Source organism: Chiloscyllium plagiosum, unplaced genomic scaffold (genome assembly GCF_037043375.1).
Source record: "Chiloscyllium plagiosum isolate Xiang-an unplaced genomic scaffold, Cpla_swu_hap1 HiC_scaffold_11, whole genome shotgun sequence".
NCBI lineage: Eukaryota > Metazoa > Chordata > Chondrichthyes > Orectolobiformes > Hemiscylliidae > Chiloscyllium > Chiloscyllium plagiosum.
The window spans coordinates 47,090,744-47,108,693 of record NW_028270149.1 but is presented as its reverse complement, the minus strand read 5'-3'; the positions used below and the strand labels follow the sequence as shown (position 1 = coordinate 47,108,693).

Here is a 17,950-nt window from a genome sequence, read left to right as displayed (position 1 = left end):
GAGTAGTCTGGCAGTCATTTCTGAGATGTTTTTGATGAAGGGGAGAGTGGCTAGGGTTTCTGGACATGTTTTGTCTGCTTGTATCGGTTTGTCGCTGAGAAAATGGTGGACTGTGTTCATTGTGGAACTAATTCTTTTTGAATGCATGGTATAGGTGATTTTCCTCTGCTCTGCGTAGTTCCTCTGTGCTGCAGTGTGTGTTGGCTCGTTGAAATAATGTTCTGATGCAGCTTTGCTTGTGTATGTTGGGCTGATTGCTTCTGTAGTTCAGTATTTGGTCTGTATGTGTTGTTAGACGCTGGTTTTAAGTTCCATTGGCTGTTCGCTCTACTGTGACATCTAGAACTGGCAGTTTGTTGTTGTTTTCCTCCTCTTTAGTCAATTTTATGCCAGTAAGGGTATTATTGATGGTCTTGAAGGTTTCCTTTACTTTGTTTCGTTTAGTGGTGACAAAGATGTCATCCATGTAGCGGACCCAAAGCTTAGGTTGGATGGCTGTCAGAGCTGTTTGTTCGAGTTTTTGCATTACTGTCTCTGCTAAGAACCCTGATATCGGAGATTCCATTGGTGTTCTGTTGGTTTGTCATTAGGTTTTGTTGTTGAAGGTGAAGTGTGTGGTTAGGCAAAGGTCCACTAGCTTGATGATACTGTCCTTGCTGATGAAGTTAGTGGTGTTTGGTGTATGTGTCTTTGAGTCCTCTAATAGTGTAGTCAGTGTTTCCTTGGCCAGGTTAATATTGGTTGATGTTAACAGGACTGTTACATCAGAGGAGACCATTATTTCATGCTCTTCTATCTTAGTGTCTTTGATGGTCTTCAGGAATTCTTGGGTGGAGTGGTTGGAGTCTTCTACTAAGTCACATGATATCAGGGGTGAGCTGACATGATTGATAAAGAACTGGTTTCGTCACAGGAGACAGAGGGTACCGGTGGAAGGATGCTTTTTGGGATGGAGGGTTGTGACTAGTGGTGTTTCATAGGGATTAGTGATGGGACCTCTGCTGTTCGTAGTCCACATAAATGATTTGGAGGAAGATGTATGTGGTCTAGTTAGTAAGTTTGTGGACAATTGATGGAATTGCAGACAGTGAGGAGGATTGTCAGAGGATATAACAGGATATAGGTTATGTGGAGACATGAGCAGAAAAATAGCTGACCAAGTTTAATTCAGACAACTGTGAGGTGATACATTTTGGAAGGTCAAGTGCACATGGAAATTATACACTGAATGGCAGAACCCTTAGGAATATTGATATGCAGAGGGATCTGGATGTGCATGTCCACAGGTCACTGAAGGTGGTAGTGCAGGTACATAATGTAATAAAAGAGGCCTCTGGCGTACTTGCCTTCATTGGAAGAGGCATTGAATAAAAGGACAGGCAAGTGATGCTGCAGTTTTCTAGAACTTTAGTTAGGCCACACTTGAAATATTGCATATAGTTCTGGTCACCACACTACCAGAAGGATGTGGATGCTTTGGAGAGGAGGGTACAGGTAAAGTTTATCAGGATATTGCCTGGTATGGGGATTTTAGATATGAAGAAAAGATGGCTAGTCTGAGTTTGTTTCACTGGAACACAGGAGGTTGAAGAGCGACCTGATAGAAGTTTATAAGATTGTGAATGGCATGGATAGAGTGGAAAGGATGAGGCCTTTTCCAGGATGGAGGGGTCAATTACCTGAGGACGTAGGTTCAAGGTGCGGGGGAGTTTAAAAGAGAAACGTGAGGCAAATTTTGCACACACAGGGTGGTGAGTGCCTGGAATGCGCTGCCAGAGGAGGTGGTGGAAGCAGACCCAATAGCAGCATTCAAGAAGCATCTGGGCGAATACATGAATAGGAATGGAATAAAGGGATGTGAGGCAGTTTTAATATGGAAGGGCAAAATGTGTCAATGCAGGCTTGGAGGGCCGAAGGGCCTGTACACATGCTGTATTGTTCTTTGTTCTTTGAACCTGCGAAGACACAGTTTCTATTAGCTTCATTTGCTTTCAAGCTGTGGATAGCTCCAATAAACACGATTTTTTTAAACTGCAGCTGTTTTCTTACAACTCCCATTGATTCAATTTAGTATTGTTCTAATTTTGATCCACAGTCGAAAAATAAAGATTACAGAGAGACATGGCTGTTACAGTCGCAGATATACAATTTCTAAAAATAATGAACATAACCGCAATTTGAACCTAACAATATGACTAAAATGGGGTTTCATTTAATCTCCATCAATGTTCCTGACTATTTTTTGTTACTTATCAAACAACATATTGCTTAATGCCATGAGAGATCTGCTTTTGCTATGTCACCATCATGTTCTGGGTGAGGTTCCCAGGCAGGATACCCAAAATGCTCAACTACTGGGTGAGGAGCGATGAACAGGCTTTCCTTATGTACTCATCCATTCCCCTCAGTCGGTTACAGCAATGTTAGTTTGAAAAGGATTCCTTCTTGTGGATACTGTTCTCCCAGACCCAAGTTAATTAATGTTTTAAAAGGAGCCAATTCAATCAGGTTGTTTTGAATTAACAAAACAGAAGATATTCAATTATTTAGTATGAGAAGAATTAGTAACACAGAAAAAGCACATTAGAAATAAGAGATGGGTCCCAAAAGAAAACAAAACTAAATTAAAATATTAGCTGATCAATTGCTAAATTATTTATGAAAAGCAGGTAAGATGATTTGGGCACTATTAGGTTGCACCATTAGTGTTGATGTTGGCAGTTGAACAGCTTTTTGAGATTCTTGTTCTTGACGGCTGATTGAAGTTTGGTTTCACATAGGACTTTGGCAGGCATTGAATTTATATTCGCAGGTGTCTGTAGCAGTTCTTTTTAAAAACAATACATTATGGAATTAAAAGTCAAGAAAACGTCTTTCGATATTTTAGAGTTTTAATCCATTGACGCAACAGCTATAATCTATTCAGTAGAAAAATGGCACTTTAAAAATCTGATTTGTATTTTAAGTCTGCTGTTATTAATAAACAAAATGCTGTGCTTTAAGCCATGGCTTACAGATCACTGTGACCAGGGCCTTTCAGCTGCTCTTTGTTTTCTACTTTTTTCACCTTAAGTCACAAGTAAGGCCTATTGTTGATGATGTAGGTCAAATATTTTAGCTAATAATTTCCTGGAAACCCTTAGTTTGTTATTGGTGCATACCATTCATTATGGTATGGTATAGATTGTGTTGCTTTAATATTTGCAGTTTCTTTGACATGTTGCCATATATTTGGAGGGTATTATCTGATCTCCAATTCTTTGGAGATCTGGTTGTAATGGTTTGGTAAGGATGCAACAGATAATTAATTAATTTAATTCCCTTATCTTTTAGGTGTTACGTTTTTTGCGACTCTTTGGACCTGGAAAGAACATTCCATCGGTTTGGCGAAGTGCAAGAAGGAAAAGAAAAAAGAAACATCGGGAACCTCAACCTGAGGCTTCTGTACAAGAAGGGGAGGGAGATGAAACAAAAGAACAAAAATCTGGCTGGGACTATCATTATACTGCGCCGCCACCACCTGAACAATGTCTCTCTGATGATGAGGTATGTCTTGGGTCAAGTATAGGAGGAGAGAAATGAGTGAAGGACAGAGGTTTCAAAAATATTATCATGTTGTTCAGCTACACCATATACAAGTGTCCCTGATTTGCGAACACTTGCCCTTATGAATTTGTTTGTAATTTTAAAGATCTGACATATAAATGTTTCCTGTACTTACGAACTGCTATTTCATGTTGACCTGCGTTGTGCTCCAACTTGCATACAAATTGACTTATGAATGGACTGAAGAATATAACCTGTTTGCAACCCAGGGACTGTTTGTAATATTATATAATCAACTTCCCGAGTACAAATCTGAACTAAACTGATGTTTATTTGCAGAGCATCCCACACAACACTATGGTGAAAGCAGAGGGATCCATATTATGCAGCCTATCTCTCCCTATGATATGCCTCAGATTTAAGTGGCTATCACAGCATTGTAGACCTGATAATTCCCATAATTGGAATCTAAACAACAAATGGAAAAAGTAAAATTTATAAATTTATACTTTTTTGAACATGTGTTGTAAATTAGGAAAATGTAACTGGCATACCAGAAAAACAGGAAGATAATGTACAATAAGACGCGCTTCAGTATTTTTGGTGAGATGCCAACGTTAGCCAGGTTACGAAAGAGAGCTCACCTCCTCTTTGACCAATATCATGGTAGCACTTGCAAGCATCTGAATGGGCACGTACCATTGATTAACGCAGAACTGTCTCAGCACTGTATTGATGTATCAGCTCAGACTATTTTCTCCGCTTTAGGGTCTGAATTCACTTCTTCATACTGTCAAGCCTAGTATACTTAAACTGACATGCTGATTAAAATGGAAACAAAATACTTAACCTGTAATACCTGCGCAGACAGTGACTTTTTTCTTTTTCTTTTTTTCTCACTGTTCTGTGAGAGAGACAGAGATCACTTGAATGTCCCAGAATCCATTTAAAACAGAAACGAAAAAATATGGAATTGTATTATCCAGTGACTCAAGAATCTAAGGAACACAAATTTATGGGTCCTTGTATGTTTGTGCAATGTCTTTGCTGCATAAAGGAAAAGACACCATGTTATGAATCATAAAGCACAGTACAAGTTTTTGTTTTCAGTTCCACTAATGGCATTGCATTGTTCTAGCAGTTTCTAACTAGCTTGAAATACTTAAATACATACTCCAGATGATGTAAGTATAAAGTGCATTACAAAAGAGGCACCAGGGAGCCAGATCAGATTATAATAGCGAGAATGGGATGATTTTTAGATGGGGTGATCTTTGATCAGGGCGACTTTTCAGTCGGGCTTGGTGCAAGATAGATCTACTAGAATTTTCTGTGACCTCCAAATGATGAGTGGTTTAGCCTTAAGACCATTAAAAGTACTGAGTTCGGAAAATCCAAACTTATGAGCCAGGCTGAAAGGAGCAATAGAGATTAAATTCACAAGACTGAGGAAGGAAATGTTAGAGTTTATTATTAAGGGTGAGATTGTGGAGTAGTTGGAAGTGCATGGTAAAATAGGGTGGAGTCAGCACAGCTTTATAAAGGGGAGGTCATGCCTTAGAAATTTGTCAGCATTCTTTGAGGAGGTAGCAAGCAAGTTAGACAGTAGTGAGTCAGTGGATGTGATCCAGAGGGCCTTTAACAAGGTGCTGCGCAGGAGACTGCCAACTAAAATAAGAGCTGATAGTATTCGGGGCAATGTATTTGTATGTATAATGGATTGGCTGACTGACAGAGGTAGAGAGTAGATTTAAAGGGGTCTATTTTAGGATGGCAGCTGGTGGCTAGTGGAATTCTGCAACGTCAGTGTTGGGACCACAACTATTCCTGTTATGCAGGAACAATTTGGGTGATGGAACTGAGGGCATTGTTGCTAAGTTTATAGATGACACAAAGATAGGTGTAGGGGGAGATAATGTTGAGGAAGTGGGAAGGCTGCAGAAGGATTTGGACATGCTAAGAAGGTAGACAAAGAAGTAGCAGATGTAATACAATTTGGAAAGTTTGATTAGAATTTTTAATTAGAATTCCTACAGTGTGGAAACAGGCCATTTGGCCCAACAAGTCCACTCCGGCTCGCTGAAGAGTAACCCACCCACACTCATTCCCCTAACCTAAATTTACCCCTGACTCATGCACCTAACACTATGGGCAATTTAGCATGGTCTATTCACCTGACCTGCACATCTTTGGACTGTGGGAGGAAACGGGAGCACCCGGAGGAAACCCACGCGGCCACGGGGAGAATGTGCAAATTCCACACAGACATTTGCCTGAGGTGAGAATTGAACCCAGGTCATTGGGACTGTGAGGCAGCAGTGCTAACCACTGAGTCACCATGCCGCCCTAAATTTGAAGTTATATATTTTAATAGGAAGAATAGAAGTGTGGACTATTTTCTAAATGGGGAAAGCCTTTGGAAATCTGAGGTGCAAAGGCTCTTGGGAGTCCCAGTTCAGGATTCTCTTATGGTTAGCAGAGAGGTTCAGTTGGCTATCAGGAAAGCAAATGCAACGTTGGCATTCGTTTGAGGACTAGAATATGAGAATAGAAATATACTGTTGAGTCCTGTACAAGACTCTCTTCAGACTGCATTTGGAATATTGTGAGCAGGTTTGGGTTCTATATCAAAGGAAAGAGGTGCTAGTGTTGGAAGGGGTCTAGAAGAGGTTTACAAGAATAATCCTGGGGATGAAGGGCTTTTATCACATGAGGAGCTGTTGAGGATTCTGTACTTGGTGTTTAGAAGGATAGGGGTGTAGGGGGGAGGTGGAGGGGAGATAGAAAATCTAATTGAAACTTAAAGAATACTGAGAGGCCTGAACGGAATAGAGGTGGTGATAGGTGTCATTTCCACTTTTGGAGAGACTAGTACCGGAGGACACAGCATCAGAATGAAGGAACTGAAATGAAAAGGAATTTCTTCAGTTAGAGGGTGGTGACTCTGTGGAATTGAATGCTGCAGAGGGCTGTGGAGGCCAACCCACTGAGTATTTTTAAGACAGGTATAGATAGGTTCTTGATTCGTAAGGAGATCAAAGGTTATGGGGAGAAAGAAGGAGAATGGGGATGAAAATCATGTTAGCCATGATCGAATGGCAGAGCTGACTCGAGGAGTTTGATTCTCCTCCTATATCTTACGGTCTTATTGGAAAAGATAAGGATACTTCAGTGAGAAACCTGGTGCAACTGTAGACTTGAGGATTTAAAAGAATAGAGATGGAACACAATGAGTTGCACGCTTCAGAATCTTGTACTGATTATTTGAATTTTCTCACCTAATTTGAGTGTTACCAGCTGAAATGGACATAGATACCTGCCTCCTCACCTAAGTCCTGAGGGCAGATGTCCAAGTCAAACAACTACTGATGAAGTATGCAGGAAACTGGATCAAGGTGGCGTATGACCTGACAATAAGCCAAGGACCTGCCTGAGGGCAGTACACATCTGAATGAATGAATACTTAAGTAAAAATGTGTTATTTATATGCAAAATATTTTGCCATTAACTGTCCTTACTACCATCAGATTACAATGATGGCTCCTGTGGAGTCCAAGTTCTCTCAATCCACGGGTGATGCTGATAATATAACGGACATGAGACCAAAAGTTGCAGAATGGCGCTATGGACCTGCACAACTTTGGTATGATATGCTGGGAGTGCCAGAGGATGGCGAGGGATTTGATTATGGTTTCAAATTGAAAGCAACAAGGGAGGAAGAGCAGATGCTAGAGGAAGAAGTTACTTGCATGGTGGAGGTCCAGGTGAGTAAAGTTAAATTATTTGGAAAATTTCTGTGGACTCGTTAAAATGTATTGATTGCCCTTGTTTTCCCTTTCCTTTCAAGTAGATGTGGGTTTTCTGTGTAATTATTTCAAACAGTGGGCTAGATTTTCCATTATATTGTCAATGACTGACAATTTAGTCCTGAAATTTGTCTGAAAATGTTTGTTTGGGAGTATGGAAATTGAGTATTGCTGAAAAAAGACATGTTTTGTTGAAGGCCATCTAAACCAGCCACCATTGTGTGAATGACTATCTCCATTAAGTGACAATTAACCACTGTCCCTTGACATTTACTATTATTGAAACCCCTACTGCCAGCATCCTTGGGGTTACCATTGACCAAATGCTCAACTAGACAGGTCACAAAAATACATTGGCTGCAAGAACAGGACAGAAGCTAGGAATACCACAGTGAGTAACTTGCCTCCTGATTCCTCAAAGTCTGTCCAACATCTACAATGTACAAATTAGGAGTGTAATGTAATACTCACAACTTGCCTAGTTGAGTGCAGCTCCAACATACTGAAGACCTTGACACCACCCACAACAAAACAGCCTTGTTTGGCACCACATCTATAAGCATCCACTCCCTCCACCGATGCTTAGTAGCAGCAGTGTTTACTGTCTAGAAGATGCACTTCAGAAATGCATGAAGAATCCTCAGACAGCGCCTTCCAAACCCATGGACACAACCATCTAAAACCATATACATAGGAACAGAGGTTTATAAAACCATGAGGGGCATGGATAGAATAAATAGACAAGATTGTTTCCCTGACATGGGGGAGTCCAGAACTAGAGGGCATAGATTTTGGGTGAGAGGGGAAAGATTTAAAATGGACCTTAGGGACAACCTTTTCATACAGAGGGTGGTGCGTACGCAGAATGAGCTGCCAGAGGAAGTGGTGGAAACTGGTACAATTGCAACATTTAAAAGGCATCTAATGGGTATATGAATAGGAAGGGTTCAGATAGATATGGGCCAAGTATGAGCAAATGAGACTAGATTAACTTAGGATAGTTGGTTGGCATTGACCGAAGGGTCTGTTTCCATGCTGTACATCTCTATGACTCTATAACCACCACCTCCAAGTTCTCCTCCTAGCTAGTCACCATCTTGACTTGGAATTATATTGCTGTTGCTGGGTTAGAATCCTGGAATTTCCTCCTTCGGAGTACTGTGGGTCTACCTACAGCACAGGGACTGCAGTGGTTCAATAAGGCAGCTCATACTACCTTCTCAAAGGAAATAGGAACAGGCAATTTATGCTGATCACCCAGTGATTCCCAAATCCCACAAGTGAATACTTTGTAAAAAAAAATGCTGGAGAATATCCTCTTCATTTGCACGGTGTTGGTGTCCTTAATCAATACTGTCAACCCTCTCCTTTTTTTCTTTTATCTTTCGTGAAATTCTTGAGCTAGACCTCTGTTATAATCACAACATCATATTTCTAGATTTGCAACTTTCCTAGTCTTACTTCCCACATTATGCATTCACATTCATACCTGGATTTAGACTTTGTTCCTTTCTTTTCTCTGACTCTAGCTGTTAATGTTTTGATATTCCAGTGTTATCTGTTTCTCTTAGTGTACTATGCACTTTGGTGTTCATTTCTGTTGTTATCACATGGTTCTTATCCTTTTGTTGAGGAAGCTTAAAGTTTTACCAATAGCATGAGCAAAACTGCCTGCAAGGAGCTCAGTCCTGGTTGTTTTGAAGTCCAAATTGTCTAGTTGTATAGGCTCTGTCTCCTTAGAACTAGTCCTAGTACCCCTGAATCTAATGCCCTTCCTCCTGCACCATTTTTCCAGCCATACATGAATCTATCTTATTCATCCATTTCTATACTGATTTGAGCGTGACACTGGGAGTAATCTTAAACTTATGAGCTTTAAGGTCTTGCTTGCTAAATTTCTACTGAGATCCCCAGATTCTGACTGTTAGACTTCATTCTTTTTTTCTGTGTTTTTGGTACCAATGTAGACCATGACTATTAGTTCTTCACCCTTACTCCCCAGGGTGCTCCATGGCCACTCATTGACATCTTCTTGAGGCATCTTGCTGAAGTATTTTATTGTTAAAGCTATTTTGAAGAATTCTCTGTGAGACTGATAGTTCAGTGATAATTCAAATAATGGTGTTCCCATCTGTCAGTTTTCTTGGGAAATGTGCTAACAGCCTTTTTTGTATCCCCAGTCAGTTCCATGGTGACTTCTTATTTCAGGAAAGATTCTATGTAAGAACATAAGCAATTTGAGCCAGAAACAGTTGTAAGGCCCGTGAGCTTAATTTGCCATTCATTTCGATCATACCTGATATGATCTTGGGCAGAATTCCATTTTTATGCTGTTACCTTGCACCATACAAATTATTTAATAAATTGTTTCCAAAGCAGAATGGTTTCTAACGGCGGATGTACATATGCCCTTTCATGAGTTTTTGTAAACTTTAACGAGATAATTTGATCACGGTATCCAGTATTACACAAAATAGATTTGATATGCCCTGTTTTAGCATAAAGCTGACAGGGTGGCCAGGTGAATAAGGCCCAATTCACCATGTTGCCAAAAGATCGATCTCACATGTGGAACTTTAGAAATCCCAATGTACACATTGACCGGTAAATGTTGACTTTGGGTAAATAGTAATTAAGCACCTTTTATCCAACTTCATATCTAAATTGAGGAAAGGGAGCTCATTTGATTTCTTCATTTCGTTGGTAAATTTACATTCAGGTTGAGTTTATTATCACTTGTTTGTCACACTAAAAGCTGTACACTGAGGTAACCTGTTACCTAACTGTTCTAAATTATCTCCATTCTTCAGGAGAAACTTCCATTTGTCTGACTTCTGCAAACTGAAAATGAAAGCTTTCTAGGCTCTAGGTTTCTTTCCTTGAAATAAAAAAAAATCCTGAGCATTTATAAACTGAAAGTGAACTAATACTTTTCAATGTTTGCTCTGCTTGTAAAAGTCTTCCAGTGGTTCCATTGTCATCCCAGGAACACACCCTCCCAAACTTCTAAAAATAAATGATGGCTCCAGAAACACAGGCAAGTTAAGTAAACCTCTCATACATTCAGACCAAAATCCCTGCCACTTGTTTTAACTCTCAACTCCAAAATAAATGGCAGTATCTATATTATGAATCATACATCTTAAATGACACTATCTTTTCTATTACCTAAGAGCTTAAATTTCCCCATTGTTTTTATCATGGCAGTGCCTTGATGACTTATAGTCAACTTAGCGATCAGTCTGCCACCTTTTCTCCTGTCGTATCAGTTTTGTAATTATTTGAAATTTGGCACCATTGGATTTGTCCTCTTGAATGAAAGATTAAATGTTGTCACAATGTACCCCTCTTTTCAGTAATATTCAATGTTTAAAATGTATACTATGCAATAACAATATCATACTCTGAAGAGTTTGTAACCTCCCATTGCAATGAACAATATTAGAATCATAGAGTCATAAGCACGGAAACAAACCTTTTGGTCCAATTTGTTCACACTGACCAGACTACTTGCTAAAGACTACTCTTGCTAAACTCTTCCTATTCAAATGCCCATCCAAATACATTTTAAATGTCTGGTGGAGCAGACTCAAATAGCTGAGTACTTGTTCTGCTAATTTGTATATTTGTATGAATGTTGTGGTTCTGTTCGTCGAGCTGGGAATTTGTGTTGCAGACATTTCGTCCCCTGCCTCGGTGACATCCTCAGTGCTTGGGAGCCTCCTGTGAAGCGCTTCTGTGATCTTTCCTCCGCCATTTGTAGTGGTTTGAATCTGCCGCTTCCGGTTGTCAGTTCCAGCTGTCCGCTGCAGTGGCCGGTATATTGGGTCCAGGTCGATGTGCTTATTGATTGAATCTGTGGATGAGTGCCATGCCTCGAGGAATTCCCTGGCTGTTCTCTGTTTGGCTTGTCCTATAATAGTAATGTTGTCCCAGTCGAATTCATGTTGCTTGTCATCTGCGTGTGTGGCTACTAAGGATAGCTGGTCATGTCGTTACGTGGCTAGTTGGTGTTCACTACATAGGACAAACAGGAAGACAGCTAACGATCCGCATCCATGAACACCAACTAGCCACGAAACGACATGACCAGCTATCCTTAGTAGCCACACACGCAGATGACAAGCAACATGAATTCGACTGGGACAACACTACTATTATAGGACAAGCCAAACAGAGAACAGCCAGGGAATTCCTAGAGGCATGGCACTCATCCACAGATTCAATCAATAAGCACATCGACCTGGACCCAATATACCGACCACTGCAACGGACAGCTGGAACTAACAACCGGAAGTGGCAGATTCAAACCACTACAAGTGGCGGAGGAAAGATCACAGCAGCGCTTCACAGGAGGCTCCCAAGCACTGAGGATGTCACCTAGACAGGGGACGAAATGTCTGCAACACAAGTTCCCAGCTCGGCGAACAGAACCACAACAAGCACCCGAGCTACAAATCTTCTCACAAACTTTGAATTTGTATGAATTATAGAAGATATTTTTTAAAATAGTTCTTTTGGGTAATGTCAACTTTATTCAGTGGTAGCATTTTAATTATAAATTCTAGCTATATTGAAACATAAAATAATGAGGTACTGGTGCAGCACTGGAGGTGCTATGTTTTGAACATTAAAGAAACATGCTTACAATCAGTGAAGATCAGGGCTATTCAGGTTGCCTGGCAAACGTTCTTTGCTCAGCTAACACAAAAGCAGGTTGACTGGCCTTCTGTCTCCTCTTTGTTAGTAGCACTTAGCTGTGTGAAAGTAATTAATTGAACATGTTAATAACCTTATATGTGTAGAACTTGGTTGTTCTTTATTGCCAAGTTTTGTTATAGCAGTATGCTTCGAGGAAAGCACAAGTTTAATATCTTTATTTGAGATATTGTTAATTGTCACTATCTGTGTGCATAATTTAGGAACCTGCTGAAGAAATTGAGAAATCAACCGATGAAAAGGAATTGCGTAGTGAAATGGAGGCTCTTCTAGATGAGCATTTCCTCATGGTCACTCAGCTGCCCTGGGAGGAGGACATTATTTGGAATGGAGAAGATGTCAAACATAAGACTACAAAATCCCAGCGAGCTAGCTTAGCAGGGTGGTTGCCATCCAGTATGACTCGAAATGCTACAGCTTACAATGCACAACAAGGTATAAATGTTTGCTCTATTATTTTTCTTGTGGACAAGAACTTTTTATGAGGAGGCAGACAGTTTAATAGGTTGGATTGACCAAAAACAAATGCTTCTGTTCGCCTTTCATAGCTGTCATAGTCTTCATATAAAATAGACAGAAGCCCAAAGGTAAATATTCACTCGTCAGTTACTAACACACAGCAAAAGCTTGTGAATATTTACTTTTGGGCTTCAGTCCATTTTATATGCAGACTTTTAACAACTATTCTAGATTAATTGTTAATCTTCTTCTTGTTGCTATCTCCATCTCTGATAACAGTTTTCTTTCCAAAATAATTTTATGCATGTTCATTTCTTTTCTGTAAAGGGCTAAACCGTGGCATCTCTTGGTTGTCGAATCCTTTGCCTCCCACACCTGTTCAGAAAACAACAATGCCTGGTCCTCCAATCCCAGCAAAAGGGAAGGATAAACATGTGCCAGAGCAGCATGGTATGACACCACATCAATAGCACATGTTTTATTTGTGTTGATGAAGGAATTAAAGACTGGGCATAGGTGTGCAAGGAAGATTTTCACATTTTTAGCTGTTAAAATGTAATCTACTTTTAATGAAATTTCACACTATAGTTTTGCTTAGTTCAACTATCTTAAATAACTTAAATAACTTTATCAAGTCCATCATAAGGTCAGAAGTGGACTTTTGTTGATATTTAGTCAGTGCGAAACTCCATTTGTAATTACAAAGGAAATTAGGGAATGGAATAACTTTTTTGAAAAGTGATCTGGCAAGTGACACGTAATATTCATCTGACACAAGTGCCTGGCAATGATCGCTGACCAGAAATCACAATCATCTCCCACGTGGCAATACCATTGTTAAATACCATCACCATCATTAGGTTCAATTGAACCAGGCACATAAATGCTATTTCTGATAAAGCAGATCACTGGCTGGATATTTTGTGATAAGCACCCTCTTTCTGACTCCCAAAACTTCTCCACACCCATTAAGTACAAGAGTGGAATGTTTTAACTTTGTTCAATGAGACCTAGTTGCAATAACGCTGAAATGTGACAAAATCCAGGACAGTTGTGTGGATGTACATGATAGTTCCTTGATTGTTGCTGGATCAACATTCTGTAAACCCTACCAAGCAGCAATGTGAGTACTTCAATCACAAAGATTGTAATGGTCTTAAAATTGGTTCTTCACAAGCCTCTTGTGGTAGGTAGGATTGGGTAATAAATGTTGATCTTGTCAGCAATGCTTCCATCACCAAAGTGAAGAAAAACAAAATCCCTGGGCAAAATTGTACAGCAAAACGAATCTGTAGGTAAAATGAAACAAAAGTAGATTCCTTTATTGAAATTAGAAAAAATGTTTATGTATTAAAGATGTGTGCTGTGTGAATATTCTGTTAAAAAATCTTTAACACTGTTAATGTGATTGCTAAGTGCATTATTTGTGTTTAATAAATTGCCATTTTGCACCAATTAATCCTTAGCCTGTACTGCGGGTAGACCTCCAGTATCAAATAAGCAGATATATGCTCCTATTGAAGATTAAAGCCATTGTCTTTAGTCTCCTTCACAAATTCTGTTCTCTGGCTCCAACTCATCATGATTACCTTCTGTACCTTTTACTCAAGCCTTCGGCTATGCTCTTCATCCAAACCTTTGTTGATTCGAGAATAAAGTAATTCAATGCTATCTAGGAAGGTCTCTTAAATTTAATATTCCACAAACTAACAAATGTATGAACAGTTCAACTCCCTGTCCTCATTTAAGCTGCTCCTTAAAACCTTACTATTTGACAAACTGTCCTAATCACCTTGTAATTTTTGTCAAATATTGTTTGATAAACTTTCTCTGATGTCTTTTGGTGCATTTTACTAGCATTAAGAAACGTTGTTATGACCTATTGTTAGTAAGAAATGAGACCTCAAAGTCAGTTTGGTAAAATTTCTTTCTTGTACTGTTGCTTTCCTTCACTAGCTTCCCAAGAAGATGATAAAACTTGGTATTCCATCTTCCCTATTGATAATGAGGAATTGGTGTATGGAAGATGGGAAGATAACATCATCTGGGATGATCAAGCCATGGATAAAATTTTGGAACCACCTGTGTTGACACTTGACCCGAATGATGAAAACATAATTCTTGGTATGTCTTATCACTGAACAAAAAGGCTGAAACAACACTGAAAGCTCTACAGATTTATGATGACTTCAGTTAGTGCAGATAGAACCTGAAGTTTAAACTTAGTGCAGCTCTAAAATGTTGGGAAGCCATGTGGTGGGTGATAGTTTCCCGTTTCTATTAGAGACAGTAGTTCATGGTTGGTTTGATATGTTTGAAAAAAATATGGCAGTTCAGAACTGAGCTATATATAGTTAAGTTACAAAATAATCTTTTGGAATATGAGAAATTTAGCTCGGTTTTTAAGTGACAGTTGAGATGTTGCATGGTGTGATTTTTTTATTATATTTTAAAACCACTATTGTTCCACGTGGAAAGTTTGTTAATGGTTGTGCAATACTCAGCACAGTTTATTATTCCATGCCAGCGTTTCCTGTACTTTTTCTTTCTAGCTATCTCAGCCTCTGAGGTCTGTGCACGGTAGCAACTTCCAGAACTCTTGTGTTCATACGTAGCAAGACCTGGACAATCCATGTTTGTACTGACATGTGGCAAATAACATTCATGTTGCATAAATGCCAAGCAATGGCCATCCAAGTCATGTAAGAATCTAACCAATACCTCTTGACTTTCAATGGAATTACCTTCACTGAATATTCATTGGCTTTACCATCACTGAATTCCCCTTTCTAAAAATCTTGGGGATCACCATTGACCAGAAACTGTATTAGACCAGCCATATAAATACTGTGGCAATAAGGGAATATTAGAGTTCAGAACTTCTGTGGTGAATAACCCATCTCCTGATTTCACAAAGCTTGTCCGCCATAGATAGGACACAACTCAGGAGTGTGATGAAGTGCCCTCTACTTGGCTGGTTGGGTCTAGCTCCAATTACACTCAAGAAGCTTGACACCATCGAGGACAAAGCAGCCTGCTTGATTGCACACGATCCACCACCATCCACGTAAACTCCTTTCATTACTGATTTACAATGGCAATGGTGTGTACCATCTACAAGATGCATCGTACTAATTCACCAAGATTTCTCTGACAGCTATTCCAAACTTGCAGCCTCTAACACCAAGGACAAGAAATTTATTGTTTAAATAAAAAACACTTTCCAATCATTTGTCTTAAAAAATGCAATTTCAATGAAAATTTTAATTGACAAAGAGCACAGAGCCCAAATGCTAAAGTGCTCTCATCCAGAGTGACAGACAAATTGTTAGTTATATAATTCCAAGCTCTGAGAGATTGTAGTCTCAGGGGTTGCTCAGTGAGCTCTTGAGTATTACCAAATCAAGTCATGAGCAATGGTAGTTAGTCAGTCATTCTTTAGCATGCCTTCCACAATTACTGAAGCTGTTATTGAGTATATTGAAGAAGGGCTCATGCCCGAAACGTCGGGCCACTCATTCCTGAAGAAGGGCCTGTGCCCGAAACGTCGAATCTCCTGTTCCCTGGATGCTGTCTGACCTGCTGTGCTGTTCCAGCAATAAAGTTTCAAGTTCGCACTTTTCCAGCAACACATTTTCAGCTTTTACACATCAATGATTGCTAACAGCAGATTAATATGTTTGAGTTGAATCTCAGGTGGATGTTGACAAAAAGTCCCATTGCACTATTGAAAGAATAGTAACTGAGTACTTCCAGTATCTTGTTCGTATTAGTCTCTTAATGAAAAATATTTCAGTGCTTTAATTCGTAATTTATCTCTGAGCTGTTTGTGGAACTTTGCAACGTGCAAATCGATTTCTTTATTTACCTATATTAGAGCAATGACTTGCACTTCAAACATATTTCATTGGTTGTAAGGAGTTTTGTGACACCTTGACGCAAATATAAATGCAAGATCATTGTTTTTGAATTGCAGGAATAGTATACAAAAGCACAGGTTTATTTAACAGGTCAACGTTATGGTTGATTAAAAAACAAAAAATGCTGTGGTTCTGTCCACCGAGCTGGGAATTTGTGTTGCAGACGTTTCATCCCCTGTCTAGGTGACATCCTCAGTGCTTGGGAGCCTCCTGTGAAGCGCTTTTGAGTTGTTTCCTCCGGCATTTGTAGTGGTTTTAATCTGCCGCTTCCGGTTGTCAGTTCCAGCTGTCTGTTGCAGTGGTCGGTATATTGGGTCCAGATCGACTACAAATGCCGGAGGAAAGATCACAGAAGCGCTTCACAGGAGGCTCCCAAGCACTGAGGATGTCACCTAGACAGGGGACGAAACGTCTGCAACACAAATTCCCAGCTCGGCGAACAGAACCACAACAACGAGCACCTGAGCTACAAATCTTCTCGCAAACTTTGAACTAAAAATGCATTTGCAATGATGGTAGGCATGATTTTCTCCCTTATTCAAAACCTGGGATTGGCAGTGAACAACGTAATGCATTCCATTTCGTTAAGTCATATTATTTTGCATTGTTTACTCAAAAAATTAATTGAAATACAGTCTCTGTAAACATGCATACCTGCTATGTTTAATTCCAGAAATTCCTGATGAGAAAGAAGAGATGACATCTAACTCTCCTTCCAAAGAGAATAAAAAAGAATCATCAGCTCGCAAGAGTCGCATCCTTTTAGGAAAGACTGGTGTCATTAAGGATGAGCCACAGCAGGTCAGTAGGGTAGAGATATGTTGTGGTTCTGTTTGCCAAGCTGGGAATTTGTGTTGCAGACGTTTCGTCCCCTGTCGAGGTGACATCCACAGTGCTTGGGAGCCTCTTGTGAAGCGCTTCTGTGTTGTTCCCTCTGGCATTTATAGTGGTTTGACTCTGCCGCTTCTGGTTGTCAGTTCCAGCTGTCCGCTGCAGTGGACGGTATATTGGGTCAATATATCAACAAACGCATCAACAAACGACCTGGACCCAATATACCGGCCACTGCAGCGGACAGCTGGAACTGACAACCAGAAGTGGCAGAGACAAACCACTATAAATACTGGAGGAAACAACACAGAAGCACTTCACAAGAGGCTCCCAAGCACTGAGGATGTCACTAGACAGGGGACGAAACGTCTGCAACACAAATTCCCAGCTCGGCAAACAGAATGAGCATCCGAGTTACAAATCTTCTTACAAAATTTTAAGGTAGAGATATTGTTGCTACTGCTTTTCAAAGTCTGTTCTTGTGTAACACATGTTTGCACGATCATATCAAACAAAATCTAAAATGCCCATGAATTTCCATTTATCAGGTGATGCAGTGGCATTCTGTAATGGTGATACCTAGTTATTTGTTCAGGATTGTGCAGTGAGCCAACATCATTTTAACCTCTAACTTTACTCTGATGCCTTTTTTATCTGCTAGCTGGCAGT

The 17,950-nt window shown here is 39.8% G+C and overlaps 1 protein-coding gene across 5 annotated transcripts in view; it reads left to right on the top strand.

Moving 5' to 3' along the window:
* The window catches only part of taf1 (TAF1 RNA polymerase II, TATA box binding protein (TBP)-associated factor), a 176,162-nt gene that overhangs the window by 39,921 nt on the left and 118,291 nt on the right, over positions 1–17,950 (top strand). For all 5 annotated transcript variants that reach the window (XM_043704745.2, XM_087992028.1, XM_043704747.2 and 2 more), the window contains exons 7-12: positions 3,334–3,546; positions 7,074–7,310; positions 12,275–12,506; positions 12,858–12,980; positions 14,487–14,654; positions 17,124–17,251. In XM_043704745.2, coding sequence (XP_043560680.1) covers positions 3,334–3,546; positions 7,074–7,310; positions 12,275–12,506; positions 12,858–12,980; positions 14,487–14,654; positions 17,124–17,251 — 1,101 coding nt within the window. The remainder of the gene's footprint in view (positions 1–3,333; positions 3,547–7,073; positions 7,311–12,274; positions 12,507–12,857; positions 12,981–14,486; positions 14,655–17,123; positions 17,252–17,950) is intronic.